Consider the following 20,317-nt stretch of genomic DNA (forward strand, 5'->3'; position numbering starts at 1 on the left):
AAATTATAAGTATAGTGTACAAAACTTATAACGCGGGCAAGGAAAATGGATAAAAGTGGAGAAAATAAGGGGAAAGAGTAAAATAAGATAAAAGTAAAATAAGGGGAAAGAGTAAAATAAAGAAAGGGGAAAGAAAACAAAAAGAAGAATGAAAACCAACCTGTTCGCTGAAAGGTTGCGCGCCTAATGGTCGCAGCGCAAAACTGGTCAAACTTAGAACTAAAAACGATTTATTTTATTTTTCAAAAAATTGAAATGCAAAAAATAATCACTTGCACTAAAGATTTAGTGATTATTGCAAAAAAAAAAAGTTAACTTTTATATTCCCTGTTCTCGAGTATCTTTTTTTTTTTTTTTTATCATTTTTAAAAATGCTTATTTGATGTAATACTGCACTGGAACTGGGCAAGTTTCTTTTTTTTTATGTAATTATTTGTAAAAAATGATAAAGAGAAATATTTTTTTATAAAACAAATTATTATAAGTTATTAGTTATTAAGAATTTAAAAAATAAAAATAGATAAAACAAGAAATTTCACTATATATATAAATAATCTTTTCACTCTCTTGAGACTGGTTGTTATTGTTTAAATAAATTATATTGTATCCAATGTAAGTCTCAAAACACTCTTCATTTCTTTTTAAGTCCAACGTTTCAGCCAATTTGGCCATCGTCAAGGACAATCTTAAATACAAATTTACATTCACATCAATCCTTTCTCATCATTCGTTCCTTTCTCATTGATAGATTATTCCAAGTAAACCACAATGGTTCCTATTCATCTCTCTGTTCTCAGTTCGCTGGTGCTCCTCAAGGTAGTATCCTCGGTCCCATTCTCAACACCATCTATACTATCCCAAACTCTCCAATCCTATATCACAGCCCTCGAAGAATAGTGTCGTAATTGGAGGATTAAGATAAATTCCAACAAGCTCCATTAAATCACCTTTATCCTTTGTCGTAAACCTATCGACTGCCCTACAGTTTCATTTAATAATGTTACTCTTACCCCTGTCGAACAGATCCGCTACCTTGGACTACATCTGGACAAACGATTAACGTGGAATCCTCACACAAGACTGAAAAGACAGGAAACTGCACGTTGATTTAGACTATTAGAGCACTTACTAGACAAACGGTTTAAACTTCCAACTCATTACAAAAGACTAATCTACATGACTGTAATAAGGCCAATCTGGACATATGGCATTAAGCTTTGGGGCTCCACTAAACCTTCGAATTCCTCTCGTATTCAATCCTTACAATCCAAAATCCTTCGTAAAATCCTCAATGCTCCTTACTTTGTCACAATTAAAATCATACATAAAGACCTTAATGTTCCATATGTAAACCGATCTATCCTGAACTAGATATCACTCCTTCCATTATAAACTCCCCAACCACTCAAACCTCCTAGTTTCTAACCTTGCATCATCTTCCATTCCTGACAATCCTCCAAAGCGCCTGAAAAGAAGATGGGCACGAGACCTGCTAATGTGTAATGTCAGTGGAGTGCTACCAATGGGTAGTTTCTCTACATGCCTGTAACACTCCCATTTTAACTAAGGTCAAATTTACTGACTATTATGTAATATACAGTTGTAAATTTCAATAAAGATATTTAAAAAAAATATTCACATCATTAATTTACAAACTTTTTGCAGGCTATTTTGCCCAAGTCATCAATTTCAGACAATATTGCTCTATTTTGTCACTCTTCAAATTAATATTAAAACTTTTAATTACAAATCAATTTAACTTTATCATCACTTTCTTATCACAAAATATTTTTTTATGTTCTTGTAATTCAAATTCTATATTCATAGAAAGTGATTCATAGTATAAAGATTTGACATACAAAATTGAATTTTTTTTTTAAATCAAAAAAAGTTGATTTTTTGGTTAATAATTGACCATAAATTAATAAGAGGAAAAGATGGTTGGTGGTGCGATAAAAAAAAATATACACAAATAAACTAAAGTTATTGAATTTCAAGCCTTCATCGGGACTGAAAAAACAAAAAATGAGATAAAAACCATAACTTAGAGAAGCATAAAAATAAAAATTAACAACCTTAGAATAAATTAAAGTACAATAAATTAAATAGATAGTAGTTGATTGATAATAAAAGATAAAATATCATATAGAGACAAGAATTAGACAAAATAAACGACATAAAGAAATAAACATAATGAAATATGTCGAAGAAAATGTAAATAATGAGTAATGGAATTAACATAACAAGATTTGTAAGTAATATCAGAAATAATGAAAAACAATTTAAATCTACATAATGAAATGTATGAAAGAAAACAATATATATGATATAATGGGCTAGAAAGAAAACAGAGTGTATATTGCAATGGATAAAAGATGCTTAGCAATAAAGATGAGCAACAAATATAATAAGCTAAAATATATATATATATATATATATATAATGTCGGGAAAATTGAATAAGAAGGAACAAGGGAAAAAAAATATGGGGAATCAGAAAAAAAAAAAAGGTAATATTAAAAAAGCAGAGAGAATTACTAGCTAAGAAGAGCTTCTGTCTAGAGTGTGTGGGTCTTAACTTGACCGTTACACAGGAAGCAAAATAATAAGTTGAACCAATCGGAAACTGTTACTGGCAAGTATAAAAAACAATGAAAGAACATTTAGATAAAATAAATAAAGAAGAAGAAATGAAATTAAAGGTTTATAGAATAAAATAACTAGTGTGAAATAAATAAATAACATCGGCACAAATAAAGAAGTTTTATTTATTTGTGTATTTTTGCTGACTAGACCCCCGACCATCTTCTCAAAATTTTTTTTTTCGTTTGGTTCTAAGTTTTCCATTATAATTTTAGATATTACATTCTAGTAGACGCATTTGGATAATCGAGTGTATGAAACAATAACACACATGTATTATCCAAATTTAACATGACTGAAACTGTGGGGCATAGCCACAATAACAATAAGTAGTTTATTGTCGACTGTAGATTCAATATAAGTAGATGATCACCAGTGCAGTCAGTAATAAGAAACACAAATAAGTAGAATTTATTAATTAGTGCCGATGTTTTGACCTGAGTTTCAGGACTTAAACCAACTGAAACCTGAAAAATAGAAAACAACCATAATCATAAGACAAAAAAAATGTGTATATATGTATATATATATACATCTAACAAACTAAGAAACAGTATAATAATAAATTTAAGAAGATAACAGATAATACTACAAGATATATTATAATATTAGAAAGGTAAAAATTATAGACTACAAATATTGAAAATAATGGAGAAAAAAAATTAAATTAATAAAAACTTAATAATCAGACAATGTCAAAACGATGGATACAAATAAATAATTTTTTTTTTTACTATTTTGTACCTTTGTTGACCGCCACCCAGGCTATCTTCCAACCATCTATTTCAAGAAGTCAATTATAAATCTTCCATTATTTTAAGATCCATTAAGGAACAGGAAGAAAACAAAACACGAAGAGAAGATTAAAATAAACATGAAAAAAAGTAATTAGATACAATTTTTATTTGTAACTACCTTTGCTATGACTTTTTACAGAGGTTTATTACATACCTCTGGGGTTAATACACCTCAGTGGATATTTATTTGACTTTATTATAACTATATAACTAATATCAATCTGTTTCACATGTATTGATGGAGCACAAGTAGAAGATAGTTGGGGTTGCGGTCAAAATGAAACACAAATAAGTTGGTGTAACTTATTTAATTGTGCCAACGTTTCAGCTAGAGTTTCTAGCCTTCTTCAGGGCTAAGAACAGAACAAGATATCAACCACAATAAGTATAGAAAAGAAAAAAAGAAAATATAAACAGAATGACATAAAGTGAATAATTTTGAATATTTTTTAATAATAATATTTTGAATAATATTGATGGAGTACCTCTCGTTATCAGAGATAACACTCAAGCAGGGAGGGTCTGTTATCAATTTGATGGCCGCTTTGATCACGTGAACAGATACTGATATCAGATCTTTGAACCTTGTGCCTTCATGTTTATGTTGTAAAGAGTGCATTGTTCTAACAAGTTTGTAATTACAATACCTTCACAACCAATTCATGGTAAATAATCTAATTTATTCGCTGTAATATCAACGAAATTGTAATCTTGATACAAACTGCCGGAAATGTTTCTACTACTAACAATATTTCGACCGTACAGTAACATGAGAGATGGAAACAAGCAAGAACATACTATTTATAAAGAATTAATATCAGGACAAAAAAAGACCTACCTCTTGAGTTGGACCTTGACGACAAAATACACTCCAGCCAAGGGAGCTGGAAATCACATTTTTGCATTACACTCCTTCGGCAGAGATCGGATACATTCGGCTTTCGGAGATGCTGATAATAATAATATTTATAATAATGCAAATAATTTTTAATTATTTGCTTCCTTGGTTAAATTTCTGTTTATATATACAGCAGTAGATTTTTATATAGAGCAGCCAAGCTGTTGCTAGAATTGAAGATGGTATGCTGGTTAAATGAACATTTGTATTCTACACTTCTTCCAAGCAGGTTCATCGAACATGTTTTACACATCATCTTTCTTTTACACTCTTCTCCTTTATTCTTTTCTTGATTTTCTTATCCACACTATATTAGTTATGTTCACCACATATTATTATTTATATATTATTTATTACTATCTTAACTTTATAATGTCTCTTGTTTCTAGTATTTTACTTACATATTTAATTAATTACATTTATTTTCTTTCTCTCTCTTTCTTTTTTTTTTCATAACGTTAATTTTGAATACTTATTATTACATTAAAATATTCATATAACTTTGTTTCTTTTGCATTATATAACTTTATATTTTTTATTTCCTTAATCCTGTTATTTTACTTACATATTTAATTACCTTTATTCCGTTTTATTTCCCACTTCTTTCATTAATTTATTTTTTATAATTTTCATATTGTACATATCTTTATTTTATAAATTTTCATATGTATTTTATTATCTGTTCTTTCCAACTACTTCCGTAGTCGTAATACAATATGATTTTTTTAATTCATTCCTGGACCATATTCATTTTTTTTTTCGTTGATTGTTATAGCTAATGATGAGAACTATTTAATTTGTACAAATAAATAAAATTTAAGGTACTTTAGAAGATTTTTTTTGAAAAATCGATTTTTAAGACCTGTTAAATTTTCTGAATGAGAATAAGACCTATATTTTTCTGTTATTTATTAATTTTTAGTTGTTAACTTCCCTTACACTAAGAGAAGAACATCGCCTTAAGGTTTTTGAAAATAAAGCGTTAGGTAAAATATTCCGACCGAAGAAGGATGAGTTATCAGGAAGAATTAGAAGGCTACGCAACTCTGAATTGAGGGAAATGCACCCAGTAAATATAATTCAGGATATAGCATTGTGGCACTTAGTAATGAACAGATTCCTAAAATATTTGTAAAAACTGATCCAAGGTGTTGACCGAAACGTAGATGGGAGGATTGTGTTAAAAGTTTGGAGGGACGTCACTCGACAGATGTATGTTGAGAACGATAGGTAGTATCGGTATGGAACCTTCGGGTTCGCCAAGCCTTGATTATTATTATTATTAATATTGTAAACTAGCCTAAGATAAGCGGGTGCTTTTGGAGGAGCTAAAATAATTAAAATTTACCTTGACAACTTGTTGACCAGGTTTAAAAATAGAACAACGTCCAGAGAAGCTTTGAGTCAGCTGGATATCTGTCCCCCCCACTAACCGCTTCCTTCATATACACTTCTTCATCCGTCGAGTGAGGTAGGTACAGCTCTATTTGTAGATAATCTCTTCTTATTAGTTACCATTTCTTGAGTCATTGTTAATGGGAATATAATTTTATACATTTACTACAATTTATATCAAGATTAGTAAATCATTAATATTATTGCAGAACCAATTCTTACTTTTATTGTTATAGTTTTGTAATTACAAACTTGTAAGGATATTGCACCTCTTGTAATGTAAAAGTGTAAGTAAATGGACAGATCTGGGCGTTTCTCATTGATTATAGACCCACCCTATTTGAGGTTCAAGGTCATTAGATTGCACCATAGGAAATGCATAGGTTGCATTGCACTATGATTAATTATTCATTGAATAAAAGTGCTTATTATCATCATCTAATATATAAAAATGAATATTTGTACTGAATGCACTACCATACCGTTCATCATTTTTGTGCCTAGCTCAAAAAGTATAAATTGTTTCCATGGTTATTATATGCCAATTAATTTGTTTCTTTCTGAAGAATGAGAAAAAAAAATACTGATTATATTAAATGATTTGTTATTTGCTAAAAATTAAAAAAAAAAAATTGATGAGGATTTTAGTAAAGTAGGTTGACAAAATTGTATTAAGCAGAAAACTAATCATGTTCGTTTTTAGCATCATCTTAAACCCTCAAATACCATTTTTCAATGAAATAAAAATTTTGTTTAACTTTTAAAAAATCTTTTAGCACACTTTGATAGGTCAGTCATTCTGAATCGTTTCGATGCAGTACTAATATTGAAGCATAAAGAGGTTTATTATATAAAAGCTATTCATATTTTATGTAGTATATATATATGGCTATATTATAGATAATCAAATTGTCCAAAAGAATAAGAAAATATCACTTAAATCGAACCAGTATTACCTCGCGATTATACAGCGAAGGTAGTTAGCATTTATGTTACTATAGTTACCTTCTTATCACTTCATCTATATATTAATTGATATTCAAGTTTCAATAGTGTTCAATTAATGTTTATACATCCTCAAATATAGTAATAGCGGATGATTGCTGGGTTTGCTTGTTTTGTATATTCTATTCTCATTTCTTTACATTATCTATCAATATATATTTTAAAAGAGTAATGATGATTACAACAAATAAGTATTTAGGATTAATATGAATGGTAAGGGTACATAATGTATAAACTTATGATAAGCAGGTTTATTTATTGGTGATTAAAATAATTAGTGTTTTACTCTCTTTTATGTGCTTAATAATAAAAAACTCTGATTGCTAAAAACATTACTTTGCTAGAGAAAGACCAATTTCATGCTTTCAACATTCATTGGGACCAATTATTCTTTTCCCATATTTTTTTATTTAGGAAAAAAAAGATGAATTTTTTGTAAAGAAAGAGTACTTCAATTTTTCTGTTATTTTCCTAACCTGGATAATTATTGGACATATATCTAGATGTTTCAGTCCCTCTAATTTTATTATATTTTATTGTTACCAATATTTTTAAAGTTTGAGCCATAGTCGAAATTTCTTTATCATCATTTACAATATCTAAGGAATTGTTTAAATAAACTAAATTGTATCTAATTTAAGCCTCAAAACAATCTTTATTTCTTTTAAAGTCCAACAATTTGGCCATCCTCAAGGCCATCACAGTCTTAAATAAAAATTTATATTCACATCAATAATTTAAAAACTTTTTTGTTGGCCGTTCTGCCCAGGTCATCGATTTCAATCAAAATTACCCTGTTTTGTCACTCTTCACAGTAAATTTAAAACTTTTAATTAAAAATCAATCTATCTTATTATCACTTTCTTATCTCAATAATATTATTTTAAAAAATGTTGTGATAATAAGGTTAAATTGATTTTTAATTAAAAGTTTTAATATTAATTTGAAGAGTGACAAAATAGAGTAATTTTTATTGAATAACCTTCAAAACGTTTTTAAATTATTGATGTGAATGTAAATTTGTATTTAAAATTGTCCTTGAGAATGGCCGAATTGGCCAAAACGTTGGACTTTTAAAGAAATAAAGAGCGTTTCGAGACTTAAATTGAATACAATTTAAAATATGAAGAAGATAGTTAGGGTTGCGGTCAAAAAAGAACAAAGTTGTTTTCAACTATTTATTGTCTGATGTTTCGGCCCACTTTGTAGGGCTTCATTTGGGTTGTTCAAGATGATAGGTTAAAACATAGTTGGTTTTTATTCTATGGTTGATTTCCATATAAGTAATTTTTGATTGAGGTGGAAGTTTCTTTGGAAACATTATCACAAATTATCAACTCTAGTATACCACTATTTTTTTGTGTGTATGTGTTTGTTTTTGGTGTGTTCGGATAGAGTTATACAAAAAATTGTTATAATTATCTATCAATTACTGTAATTTAGAGTTACAGCAACATAATTACATTTATAAGTAATTGAAATTACTTGATCAAGCGCAGTATTTGTAATTGTCATCCACAATTACTAGTTGATTAAAAATAATTGCTTTTAACAGTTAAAATCCTAAGTAATATGGATTTTATTTATAGAATTTCAGGTATTTTTATGAAATTACTGGTAATTGTAATTGCAAATACTTAACACCCTTATGGTACTAAAATAGTAACCAGATGTAAAAGACTAAAAAATAAAAAGGTGGTCTTAGCTTCTATCCTTTGAATCAGATTTTTGCTTTTTCACATTTATTCATAAAATTCTTCAATATTTTGTATTTATCTATTATTAAAATTAAAGATACTTTGGAGGAAGATTTTTTTTTTAAATCCTTATTTAAGCCCTGGCTGACTATTTCAATGAGGATTAGGCCTCTCTGATATTAAATACCATTGTAAGTTGATGTACCGAGTTTAATCAAAAGCATTAGTGTGGTTTTTGAAAAACATTTCCCTATTTTGTCACTATCTCATTAATATTAAACTTTAAATTATAATAAATTTAACTCTTTTACATCTTGCTATCATAAAAATCAATTGTTGTGATAAGGAGGTGTAATAGAGTTAAGTAGATTACAATTAAAAGTTAAATATTAATGAAATGGTGAAAAAATGGGGTAATCTTTACTGAAACTGGTGACCTGTGCGGAATAGACTTCAGAAATTTGTAAAAAATAATTTATGTGAGTGTAAATTGGTTTTTAAGATGTCCTTGAGGATGGCTGAATTAGCCGAAACGTTGAACTTTTGATAAAATAAAGAATGTTTTGAGATTTTAAGTTAGATACAATTGATTTTATTTGAATAATATTTTATTTATTTAAGAAATTAAATTTTTTATGATACATTATAAATTAAATTAAACATTAGATTACAAATTATAAAGTTTTTTATATGATTGGACACTTGGATTTCACATTTGTTTAGAGTTCTTCATAATGATTTTTCTTAATAAGTTTTCTATTTTTCTATCTCACTTCAATTATCTCTAAATACTTTAGTTTGAGAGTTATTACATTTATTGGATCATGATCACTAATTTAAATTTTAATTAACCACTTCACTGTTAACTTATACTGGCAAAGTTTTGTTATATTTGATTTTTATAATTTAACAAAAACACCTTCACTTTATTTTTAAAATAAATTAATTTTTTTTCTGATCTGAAGTATACATGTCTTATTTCATCGAGTTCCAAGAAGAAACTGACATTCCATGTTTCAGTGTCTGTTATTGGTTAAATAGTTATAACTAGGGACACGATTTTTATGTGCTAAAAAATCCGAAATATGTGCTAATAAATTGTCAAATATTTAAAAAAATATGTATTTATAAATTATGTATTATTCAATAATATAAATTACTAATTTTATAACTTAAAAAAGTTACAGAAATATGTATTTATTATATATTATATGAATAATATTTTAAAGAAATAATGTTAAAATATATACAAAAAAATCTACTTAGAGATGACTTAGAAAACAGCTGTTCAATAACAAGACATTAGTAATTGTAATTAAACTAGGGGAGTGAAACAAGACTAAGATGAGAAAGGACCACATGGGAAGGGGGGAAACAGAGAAATGGATTGCGGAATCAACAAACAAAGTCTAGGAAAATGCTACAGGAATAAGACCCTTGCTCTTTTTTATCGATTCTGAGAAATTCTCGATGTAATTCTGTGTGAAAATTTATTATTACCACTGCTTTTGATTTGTGTTCAAAGATAAAGATATAGAATTTTTACACACTATTTATGATAAATGATAAATTTCACCTTTAAGTTTCTTGCGTTCTCTTGAATTTTACGTAGTTGCTGCCATAAATTTATTTGCAATTGAACAAATAATTTAAGGAAATACGTGATTCAGGACAAAATACCTAAAAATATGTTAAAAATAAGAAATATTTCAAAAAATATGTGATTTACAACAAAATATGTAAAAAAAGGCCAAATATTTAAAAATATGTGAAATAAAAATGGCTTCTTTTGGCTAGAAATGTCTTGAAACATCTTTAGTTAGTAAGGAATCGAAGATATCATGGTCAGGTAAAAATATGTGAAAACATAAAAATCCTATCCCTAGTTGTAACAAAAGAAAGTTTTTTTCTTTTTTATTTTCACCTTGCAGCCTCTTCATGTTTAAAAATAATTTTGATTAGTTTTTTAATCTTTTAAAATTTATCATACTGAAAGATCGCTGATTGACCATGTGTAACAATAAATGGAAGATGGTTCGGGTGCGATCAAATAAAAACCATCTTCCATTTATTAAAAATTTTATCTGCTTGTATTGTTGGTATATATAAGTGCATGATAATTGGCGCCTGTTTTACATTTGCTGCTTTTTTTTCCAGTGTCCTAGTTATCCAATATTCAAATATTTAAATTTATAACTTAAAATTACAAAATATTTCTTTTACATACAAATGATTAAATAAATGTTATTCATCAAAACAATGCATTGATATACTAATTTTATGTTTTATAATCCTTTTATTTCAAGGGAATTGTTTATAAATCATAAATAATTTTTAATTCAAACTTGTGAAATAAATTATAACTTTTTACATCAAAAAACATAAACGTTTTATTGTTCACTTTCCATTTTCTCTGCTCTGTTTATGTTAAGAGATAAAAATTTTTATTTTATTTTACAAGAGACATAAAATTTCACAAGAGTGTATTATATTATTTCATATTCATAAATTATTGACCATATTTTTCTTAAAATATGAAGGAGATGGTTAGAGTGTGGTCAAAAAAAGAACAAAAGCTAGTTAACAACATAAATATGTTAACAATGCAGAATATTAAGATACAAAAAAGTAAACTAAGGTGGAATTAAAAATTATATAAAAATAGGATGTACTATTATAATATATATAAGTATAAATATAAAAGAAATAATATGACAGGAGGGTATTTCTGATTTGTTCTTTATTTATTTATCATTATTATTATTTTTATTTATTCTTGCTTCCTTAATTTTCGGTCCCTTAATATGTACAATTTTTGTTTTTATTTCTCTTTCTTCTTTTCTATTTTTATCTCTCCTATTCATTTTAAATCCAATAGTCTATGTTTTTTTCTTTTTTATATATTCTTATAATTGTAAATCTTATTTTTATTCATTTTTATATAATTTTTTCATTTATATTTACATAATTTTTAGTTAGTTTACTTCTTCATATCTTATTACCCTGCATTTTCAACATATTTTTAGTTGTTTGGAATCTTTTTTAGCTCTGATGAAGCCCTACAAGGTTGGACAAAACATGGGCAAACAAATAGTTGTTAAATATTTTTTGTTCCTTTTTACCGCACCCTCAACCATCTTTGTATTATTATTTTATTCTGCCTTCCCTGGATCTCTCCTGGGAATTCCTATTCAGCTTGCATTTCGGTTATGACCACAGTAGAGACTCAGAACTTGGACCATAATCAACCTATTGTGTATTTGTCCTCTGTCATGGGAGAAAGGTAAATCTAATAAACGTTGATGTGCATTATTAGTAAATAATCAATTTTCAACCAGTCCTGTCATTTTACCTTACCTAATGAACCTTTATGTAAATATAGCTATTTCCAGATAATGTATTATCTATAATATATTCTTTCTATGTTTTTAGAAATACTTATTATGGCCATCCCACAGAAGTCATTGGAGCGAGTTATTTCTCTGTGCCGAAACACTGTTCCTAGCAAGATTTGGGCTAGCGCTGATTATGGAGCAAGCTTTTACATCTACCAAGGATCTACAGTCGCCGATATGGAGTTAAACAGCTTACAATGTGTCCTGTTGGCACTGGTATACTCTCTAGTGACTGAAGATATCATGTCATGCTGCTTGCTGGCCGATGTCTGTCACCAGCTACAGCAGCTGCAGTCCGAATACCTGAGGGTCTGGCTGTCTGGGGATTTTTTGTTCCCTCGCCAAGATATGGAAAAGGCAATGGCTTTACTCTCAAAGCTATTGGAGACTGGTGTATTAAAGCTGCCTTCTCATGTAACCAGGATAATGTCCTCTCTAGCGACCAAGTATGGAATACATTGCGCTCAGCTTATACCAACATCGATGGTAAGATATGATCCTTGTATATTTGATTACACATATACTATCCCCTTCTTATATATCTGAATTGCAACGTGCGACGTATGCCTTCAAAATTTCCTGCTACCTTTATAATAATTAGACACCATATTTCTTACAAATATTAACTTTTTCTTTATGTATAATCTTTTATTAAATAAAAACAAATTGTATCAACACACTCTTTATTATTTTTTTAAAAGTTCAATGTTTTGGCCAAACTCAAGAACAATCTTAAATATAAATTTACACCTTACATCAAATAATTTAAAAACTTATTTTTAGGCTATTCTTCCTAGGTCATTAGTTTTAGTGAAATCACCGTATTTTGTCACTTTTCCATTTAAGTTTAAAACTTTTAATAGCAGATTAATTAAATTAAATTGATTAACATTTGCTACATTAGATCTCGATTTCCTTATCTCCAGACTTTTTTTTTCTAGTCAACCATCTCTTAGTATTTCATTAATATTGCTTTATCAAGTTGTAATAATGTTTCTGGTGTAGCTCATAGTCCGGAACCTCCAATGTTTGGAAAAAAAAAAATTAAATTTTCTTTTTTTTATTCGTATTTTCACTTTTTAATTACTCAATAGTTAATGAGTACATTAATTAGAAGTTTTGTGTTGTTAAATAAAATACTAGCTTTTAACATTCTCTGAAATAGGTTATTTGACAACCATTGAATATGCCATGGACATAAAAAAATACATAAATCATGAAATTAAAATCAAATTGATGGGACCCTATCATAAATATGTTTCTCTAAGTAAATTCCTCGACATTAATGAACTATTTGTTCCGCAGCAGAGCGCATGCATGTGTAAAATTAAAATAACTTCATATAAGTAAACTCGTTGACGCCTGCCTACACTGATTTAAAAAATTATGTATATTAATAAGTTAGCATTTCATTGTATGTTCTTCCACTTGGCTTTTCAATTCGGTATTTACATACAAATGTACCAATTGCAGTGGATGGTTTGTGAGAAATAGCCAATTGCATCGGGAATTACAAATGGAGTCGATAGAGGATGATTTCAAGAAGTGGTCCATGTAGTTTCACTCCCATTTACCAACAGTTTAAGGAGCGGTGACCTACAACTTGGGAAACCTGAAGCCTGAAGCTCAGGCTGCTGCAGGGCATTCTATTATAAATTCTCTATTTATCAATTCTATTTTTTTTTTCTTTTTGGCCATTTTTCAAATTTATTTTTTTTTTACCTTGTAGAGGGCAATTGTTTGTTTTGTTAGGACTATGAATGTCGTTATTTTATAATTAACTTTACTTTTCTCTTTTATTTAGAATTATTATTTTTATCTGGTTATTTTATCTTAATTTTTTAAAATTATAATGTATATAGTTAGGGGTGTCTTTTGTACGAGGCTATACCCTCCAATAATCAAATGTTAAAAAAAAATTAACTGTTATAACAACCAGGCTGATTTGGTTTTAAATAAATAAATAATTTTTAAAAAAACATAAATATACCAATGATTAAAAAATTTATCAAGTAGCAAGTCTATGTAGAAAAACTTTAACAAATTTGGAAGAATATAGTAAACCATATAAAGTAGATAGTAGGAAGTTAGTCCGGGTGGTGGTCAATGAAGGTATCAAAATAGTAAAAGAAAACTATTTATTGTTAACCAACGTTTCAGCCAACTTTGCAGGGCTCCGTCAGGGCTAAATGAAAACAAGATACAAACATTGTAAGAGGTGATAAAAAATTAGATGAAATATACTAAGAAAGTAAGAAAATTAGTTTTTTTTTTGATAATTTCTTACTTTCTTTGTATATTTATTCTAATTTTATATTTTTGCATTAATGTAAAGAGTATTTAGGAAGTTTAATTTGTTTCAAACAAGGCTAGGTAAGCTTTCCATCCATCATTACTATAAATTAAATAATAATGTTTATTGGAAGATTATTGATTGACCGTGTGTATAGATGAATGGAATATGGTCCGGGTGCGGTAAAAAAAAACTCAAATAGTAGAATTATACTATTTTATTGAGCCAACGTTTCGCCCCACATTGCAGGGCTTCCTCAGGGCTAAAAAAGATACAAACACTATAGTTACTAAAAGGAAAAAAAAAGAAAAAACATAAGTGTAAAATAACAGGGGTATAAAATGAAAAGTAAGATATAATAAGAAAAATTAAAGGTTGTAAATAGTAAATGAAAAGGGGAATAGTAACAGATATATATGAGAAGAAATATTAAAGAAAGTACAAATAAAGTATTGCCACAATAACGAAAATAAATATGTAAATTTATTGTTCACCTAATTTAAATAATTGTTTACTATGTTTACTTTACATATTTATTTTCGTTATTGTGGCAATACTGCCATCCCCACTCGTCCCAATACCAACCGTCACTTTGGTTTTTGACTGCCGTCAAAACAGGTATGCATTCTGTCTCATCATTTGATTTGTATTTTCTTTTTTCATCTCTTTATTTGTACTTTCTTTAATATTTCTTCTCTTATATATCTGTTACTATTCCCCTTTTCATTTACTATTTACAACCTTTAATTTTTCTTATTATATCTTACTTTTCATTTTATACCCCTGTTATTTTACACTTATGTTTTTTTCCTTTTTGTAACTATAGTGTTTGTATCTTTTTTAGCCCTGACGAAGCCCTGCAAACGTTGGCTCAATAAAATAGTATAATTCTACTATTTGAGTTTTTTTTTTACCGCACCCGGACCATATTCCATTCATCAATAATGTTTATTGTAGGAAGATATTCTGGGTGGCGGCCAATAAAGGTATCAAAATAGTAAAAGAAAACTATTGTTAACCAAAGTTTTGCCCCACTTTTAAAGGCTTCTTCAGGGCTAAATGAAAACAAGATAAAAGCATTGTAGGAAGTGACAGAACATTAAAATAAATATGCAGAGAAAATAATAAAATAAAATTAAAAAAATGTTTAGTTTTTTTAAATTATATAAAAGAAATAATAATAAGCTTAAGTTAAGGAAGTATACATATAGGTGGATGGGCAATAATTACTAATTGTAGATACCAATTATAAATTTAGAATAGGAGCATTAATTTTAGAAAAATACAAGTTAGAAATAGTTGTAGATATGGTAAAGAGGAAAGATGTAAAAGGTAAACTAGATGGGTGAAGTAAATGTGGCAAAGGTGAGGTATATTAATAAAAATAACAACGGAGGGGGAAGTACCTGTCCTCATTGAGAAAATGTTGACAACTGACAAGTTAGGAATGAAGGAATAGGTTTCCCCACTTGTTCTCTAATGTCAAAAAGGGTTATATTTTTTATGAAATATACATAAGTAAACTGACAGGATCATCTAATCTCTTTTCTGATATTACAATAGGTAAATATATGAAATAAATGTAAAAGTGCATGTATAAGATATCACATACAGTTTATACACGGTATATAGAGAGAGGCAAAAGATTTATGTAAAACATTGATTAAATAAAAATTAAGTTATTGAATAAGAGTTTAAATGATGAAAAATGTGAGGAACCGTGGTTTAAAAAACTAAGAGAAAATTAGATCAACATTGTATGTAGTAAAACTATGACAAGTAAACAACAATAATTAGTAGTCAATAATCTTTTAGACATGGTGTAAACATTAAGTTGGTATAAAGATCGTACACTGGAGATGAGTAGTGATAAAATAGGCAAAAATGTGATAAAATCTTGAAGTATTTGTAAGTGTTATAAGGTAAAGATAAAATTAAAAGGATAATTTTTTAAGTAATATTTAAAAACAATAATGAAAATAGAAAAACTTGGGTGTCCAAAATAGTTCAGTTATGAAGTAAGGCTTGGGGGGAGGGGGGAGGCCTGACTCCACAACTATTTGTAACAAGTATTTTTCTACAATATATTACTTCTGTTCTTTATTTGCAATCTTTTCACACCCGGCTGTATTTATTGGTAACTAGTTTCCTATTCACGTATATTTATACTTTCTTAACCTAAGCTTATTAATATTTCTTTTATATATTTAAATAAAAAATTATATATTTTCTCTGTATATTTATTTTAATGTTCTATCCGTTCTTAACATGATTGTATCTTGTTTTGATTTAGCCCAGCAAAGTGGGGCAAAATAGTTCTACTATTTCTTAAATTTATTGACCACCACTTGGATTATCTTCCTACTGTCTACTTCATATGATCAGTTGATTTCGGTGTTTAATTCACATCCTGGATTTTTAATGTACCATTTTGGGTTTTTACTGCACAAAAATCCTGTCTCTACCTATAACTTGAAATACTAATAAAAATATTCGATTATCAGGACAATAATTTTTTTAATTTCCTATATTAATAAAAAACTTCTATAACTTTTTGTGAGGTAGTATTAAATAAGTAAAATATACACAATTATTTTACTTATTTAATGCTATCCCAGAAAAAAGAAATGTTGAGTAAGCTATTAGACATGGTACTTGGCAGACTTTTTAACATTACGTAAAAAATAAAAAAAATACTGGAAGATTATTGATTGACCGTGTGTAAAGATGAAAGGAATATGGTCCGGGTGCGGTCAAAAAAACTCAAATAGTAGAATTATACTATTTTAATGAGCCAACGTTTTGCCCCACGTTGCAGGGCTATTTTGACGGCAGTCAAAACATTGTATCTTGAGGGCCCCGTGTGTTTTGTGAAATAGCCCTGACAAAGCCCTGCAACGTGGGGCGAAACGTTGGCTCATTAAAATAGTATAATTCTACTATTTGAGTTTTTTTGACCGCACCCGGACCATATTCCTTTAAAAAAAAAAAAATATATTGAAACTTACCCAAACCTGCTTATTTCCTGTATTATAAAACATCTTGAGTATTATAAAGAGGTAGATAAGAGCCAGGTGCTATGAGCACAGCCAGATTTGGGAAACACTTTCTATAAAGTTTTGTTAAAGACACATTATGAAATGAAATAAAAAAATAATTTTATTCTGGGACACATGTCCCCTAAGAACAAATACCTGGTTCATACATTAAGATTTTTGTCGGGTAAGCATTTAAAAGTTTTCAGTAAGTAAAATGAAATTACATTGGGATATTGGCTTAACTACTGTTTATAATATAAATCAATATAAACCTATTTATTTGATTACAATGATGCGGAGGTTTAGTTATACAATAAGTGAAGGAAGAGTAGAACTTATTTAGTAGAATTAGATTATTTGCTAAATTATTATTATTTTTTAAATCAGTGTGCCTAAACATCAAATCTCTGCCTAGACATAAAAAAATTTTCTTGTATGAAGTAATTTTAATTTTACACATGAATGCGCTATACTGCAGAACAAATAGTTCATTAATGTTCAGAAATTTACTTAGAGAAACACAATTATGATGAAGTCTAATTGATTTTAATTTCTTTTTAATTACAAAGTATATGTATTTTTTCTATATCCATGGCATATTCGATGGTTGTCAGATAACGTATTTGTGAGAATGCAAAAAGCCATTATTTTATTTAATGTCACTAAACTTTTAATCCTAGTAAACAAACATATAGATTAAACTTTTAGTTTTTAGAATAATTAGAATACATTTGTTCTGTATTTTGTTTCAGGAAAGATGCGATTCTTTTGTAAATCGTCTAGAAGAAGCAGTCATAAACAATCGTCCTGGAGATATTATAGCCATAGCCAGCGAGGGTGGTGATATCAATGGGTTGACTCAGTCCGGTGACAGACTCATCCATCTAGCTGCAAGGCTTGGTAACTGTTCTTCTATTACTGCCCTTGGCTTCTTGAAGGTAAACCTGGAAGTCTTGAATTCCAGAAATGCAACCCCGCTAGAGGAGGCTGTCAAACATAATTGCGCATCCTCAGTAAAGGCTCTGTTATTGTTAGGTGCTAGCATTGACAAGGCTTTGTTCCGAGGAGACACTTACATCCATATCGCAGCCGCTGAAGGCAAAAACAGAGCTCTCGAAGTTTTGCTGGAGCGAGAAGTGGATGTGAACAAGAAGAATCACCTTAACGAAACCCCACTATTTCAAGCTGTCAGAGCTGGTAATGTTCAGGGTGTTGAAATTTTGCTGGAGAAAGGAGCTGATGTCGAAATATTCCCAGAAGGGGGCAAGAGCATTCTTGAAATGGCTGTAGAGTCACATAATGTTGAAATGTTTAAAACATTAGTAGTAAATAGTAAAACGAAGACTGGTGACATTAAATTTCAAAAGGCTTTATATCTCACATCCGCCAAAGGATCTCTGGAGCTGATGAGGACTTTGTATCAAAATGGTGCTTCTATTAACATGCAAGATAACACAGGAACTACAGCATTAATGATAGCATTGAAAAATTCCAAAGAGGACATTGCGACATTTTTATTACATAATGGTGCCGATGCAAAGATCAAGAACAATGTACGTCAGACCGCACTTCATTATGCTGCTGAAGGTGGCTGTGCTGGGTTGGTACCCTCTCTGTTAGCTGGTGGAGCCAATGTAAACGACAAGGACAATAGAGGCAATACTCCAGCATTCATTGCAGCCGTCAATAATAAGACAACTGTTCTACAGCTACTCATTGAGAATGGGGCTAATCTGGCTCTGAGGGACCAGAATGGTGATGGGATACTGCATTCCGGGGTCCGCTGTGGACACGTTGAGGTTGTTACAGCACTGCTTGATGCCGGGGCAGAGGTGGATATGAAAAGTAATTACCAGGGGACTGGCTTACATCTTGCAGCAATGGAAGGACACATTGCTGTGGTGACAAAGCTACTTGATGCCGGTGCTGCAGTGGATATGAAAGATAACAGACAATGGACTGCCTTACATCATGCAGCACATAAAGGACACACAGCTGTGGTAGGAGCACTGCTTGTTGCTGGGGCTGTAGTGGATATGGTAGGTCCAGAACTGAACACTGCATTACATTATGCAGCACTGGAAGGACACACTCCTGTTGTGACCGTGCTGTTAGACCACAGTGCAACAGTGGATATGAAAGGTCAGAGCCAGTGGACAGCCTTACACCTTGCAGCGCAGAGAGGACACGCTACAGTTGTGGCTGCACTATTGGACCGAGGGGCTGCGGTGGATATGAAAGGTACAAACCAGTGCACTGCCTTACATGAAGCAGCAAGTAGAGGATATAGTGCTGTGGTGACCATACTGTTGGACTACGCAGCAGGACTAGAGACTAAAACAGCTACCAGTGATACACCACTCATGTTAGCATCTAAGGGGAAACACTTGGAGGTTGTGCAGCTGCTCGTCAACCGGGGGGCCATCATCAATGATTGTAATGGTAAATCATCTGCTTTAATTTGTGCTATTAGGTACAATAGTACTGGAGCCATAGTTGACTACTTGAAGTCCAAGGGTGGAGTCCAGTGACATCCAACTACCTTGTTTTCCTCTGTAAGAATTTATGGGATCAGGGTACAGCTATATTTCAGCTACATTATATATATTTTGTAATATTAAAGATTTATTTAAAGTAAATAAAAGGGAATTTAATAGTTTTATATTTATTCTCAGATCTAAAATATAGCTTTGAAGATGACAAGGTTAAATGAAAAGATTAAATATTAAACAGATATGAGGATTTTTATTTTAAATTATATACAATATAATGGAATCTCAGAGCGGGTTTTCCAGACAATCAGCAACAACAACCACTTAACTAATAATAATACTAAACTAAATTTATAGCTACCTGTACAAATGTATTTAAATTCTAGGTAGAGCAAAATTAACCAAATTACTTAATCTTATTTTGATGATTCAAGGTTCTTGGGGTCTTCTTTCCCAAAATGCTATATCTAATGTAATATGCTCTTTTTGAGTAAATAGTATATTTTTGATGTATAAAGGGTTTTGATATGTTTTATTTTATGTATAATTTTAATATTGCTATTTGTTATTTTAAATTATAAAGCAAGCTAATCAGTTTTCTTTGTATAAAAGAAATACGTTGTATTCCAAACAAAGCCAAGATGGCGGTACGTATTCTTCAGTCA

General features: G+C 29.6%; 2 protein-coding genes and 1 long non-coding RNA gene across 11 annotated transcripts in view; 1 reads left to right on the forward strand and 2 right to left on the reverse strand.

Moving 5' to 3' along the window:
* The window catches only part of LOC136796965 (uncharacterized), a 2,493-nt gene extending 695 nt beyond the window's left edge, over positions 1 to 1,798 (reverse strand). The window contains exon 1 of the long non-coding RNA XR_010844753.1: positions 161 to 1,798. This is a non-coding gene — a long non-coding RNA (uncharacterized lncRNA). The remainder of the gene's footprint in view (positions 1 to 160) is intronic.
* Positions 1 to 5,758, reverse strand: part of LOC106686688 (putative ankyrin repeat protein RF_0381) — a 9,892-nt gene extending 4,134 nt beyond the window's left edge. The window contains exons 1-2 of one of the 7 annotated variants that reach the window (XM_067052195.1): positions 4,278 to 4,403; positions 2,538 to 2,631 (exon numbers count right to left, since the gene is read on the reverse strand). Coding sequence is in view for 1 of the 7 variants with exons in the window: in XM_067052194.1 (XP_066908295.1) it covers positions 4,278 to 4,344 (67 nt within the window). In the remaining 6 variants the exon portion in view is untranslated. Of the gene's footprint in view, positions 1 to 2,537; positions 3,347 to 3,386; positions 3,891 to 3,924; positions 4,009 to 4,277; positions 4,404 to 5,685 lie in introns of those variants that run through there. The other 6 variants (XM_067052196.1, XM_067052199.1, XM_067052194.1 and 3 more) reach the window with 6 other exon arrangements.
* LOC106686687 (putative ankyrin repeat protein RF_0381) lies at positions 4,473 to 20,311 on the forward strand. 3 transcript variants are annotated; one of them, XM_067052192.1, is made up of 3 exons: positions 4,473 to 4,566; positions 11,867 to 12,315; positions 17,913 to 20,311. In XM_067052192.1, the coding sequence occupies exons 1-3, from the start codon at positions 4,533 to 4,535 to the stop codon at positions 19,689 to 19,691; spliced, it is 2,262 nt and encodes a 753-aa protein (XP_066908293.1). In that variant the 5' UTR covers positions 4,473 to 4,532; the 3' UTR covers positions 19,692 to 20,311. The 3 variants fall into 3 exon arrangements, with proteins under 3 accessions (XP_066908293.1, XP_066908294.1, XP_014285603.1); XM_067052193.1 differs by lacking the exon at positions 4,473 to 4,566 and adding an exon at positions 5,721 to 5,808; XM_014430117.2 differs by lacking the exon at positions 4,473 to 4,566 and adding an exon at positions 11,456 to 11,717.
* Positions 20,312 to 20,317: the final 6 nt, after the last annotated feature.

This window comes from Halyomorpha halys, unplaced genomic scaffold, assembly GCF_000696795.3.
Source record: "Halyomorpha halys isolate HHAL.00 unplaced genomic scaffold, Hhal_1.1 Scaffold861.1, whole genome shotgun sequence".
In the NCBI taxonomy this organism is placed as follows: Eukaryota; Metazoa; Arthropoda; class Insecta; order Hemiptera; family Pentatomidae; genus Halyomorpha; species Halyomorpha halys.

Coding starts and splice junctions, on each gene's coding strand:
- LOC106686687 (XM_067052192.1), top strand. CDS start 4,533: ATGAACATTTGTATTCTACACTTCTTCCAAGCAG. Junction 4,567..11,866: donor TCTACACTTCTTCCAAGCAG/GTTCATCGAACA, acceptor CTATGTTTTTAG/AAATACTTATTATGGCCATC. Junction 12,316..17,912: donor AGCTTATACCAACATCGATG/GTAAGATATGAT, acceptor ATTTTGTTTCAG/GAAAGATGCGATTCTTTTGT.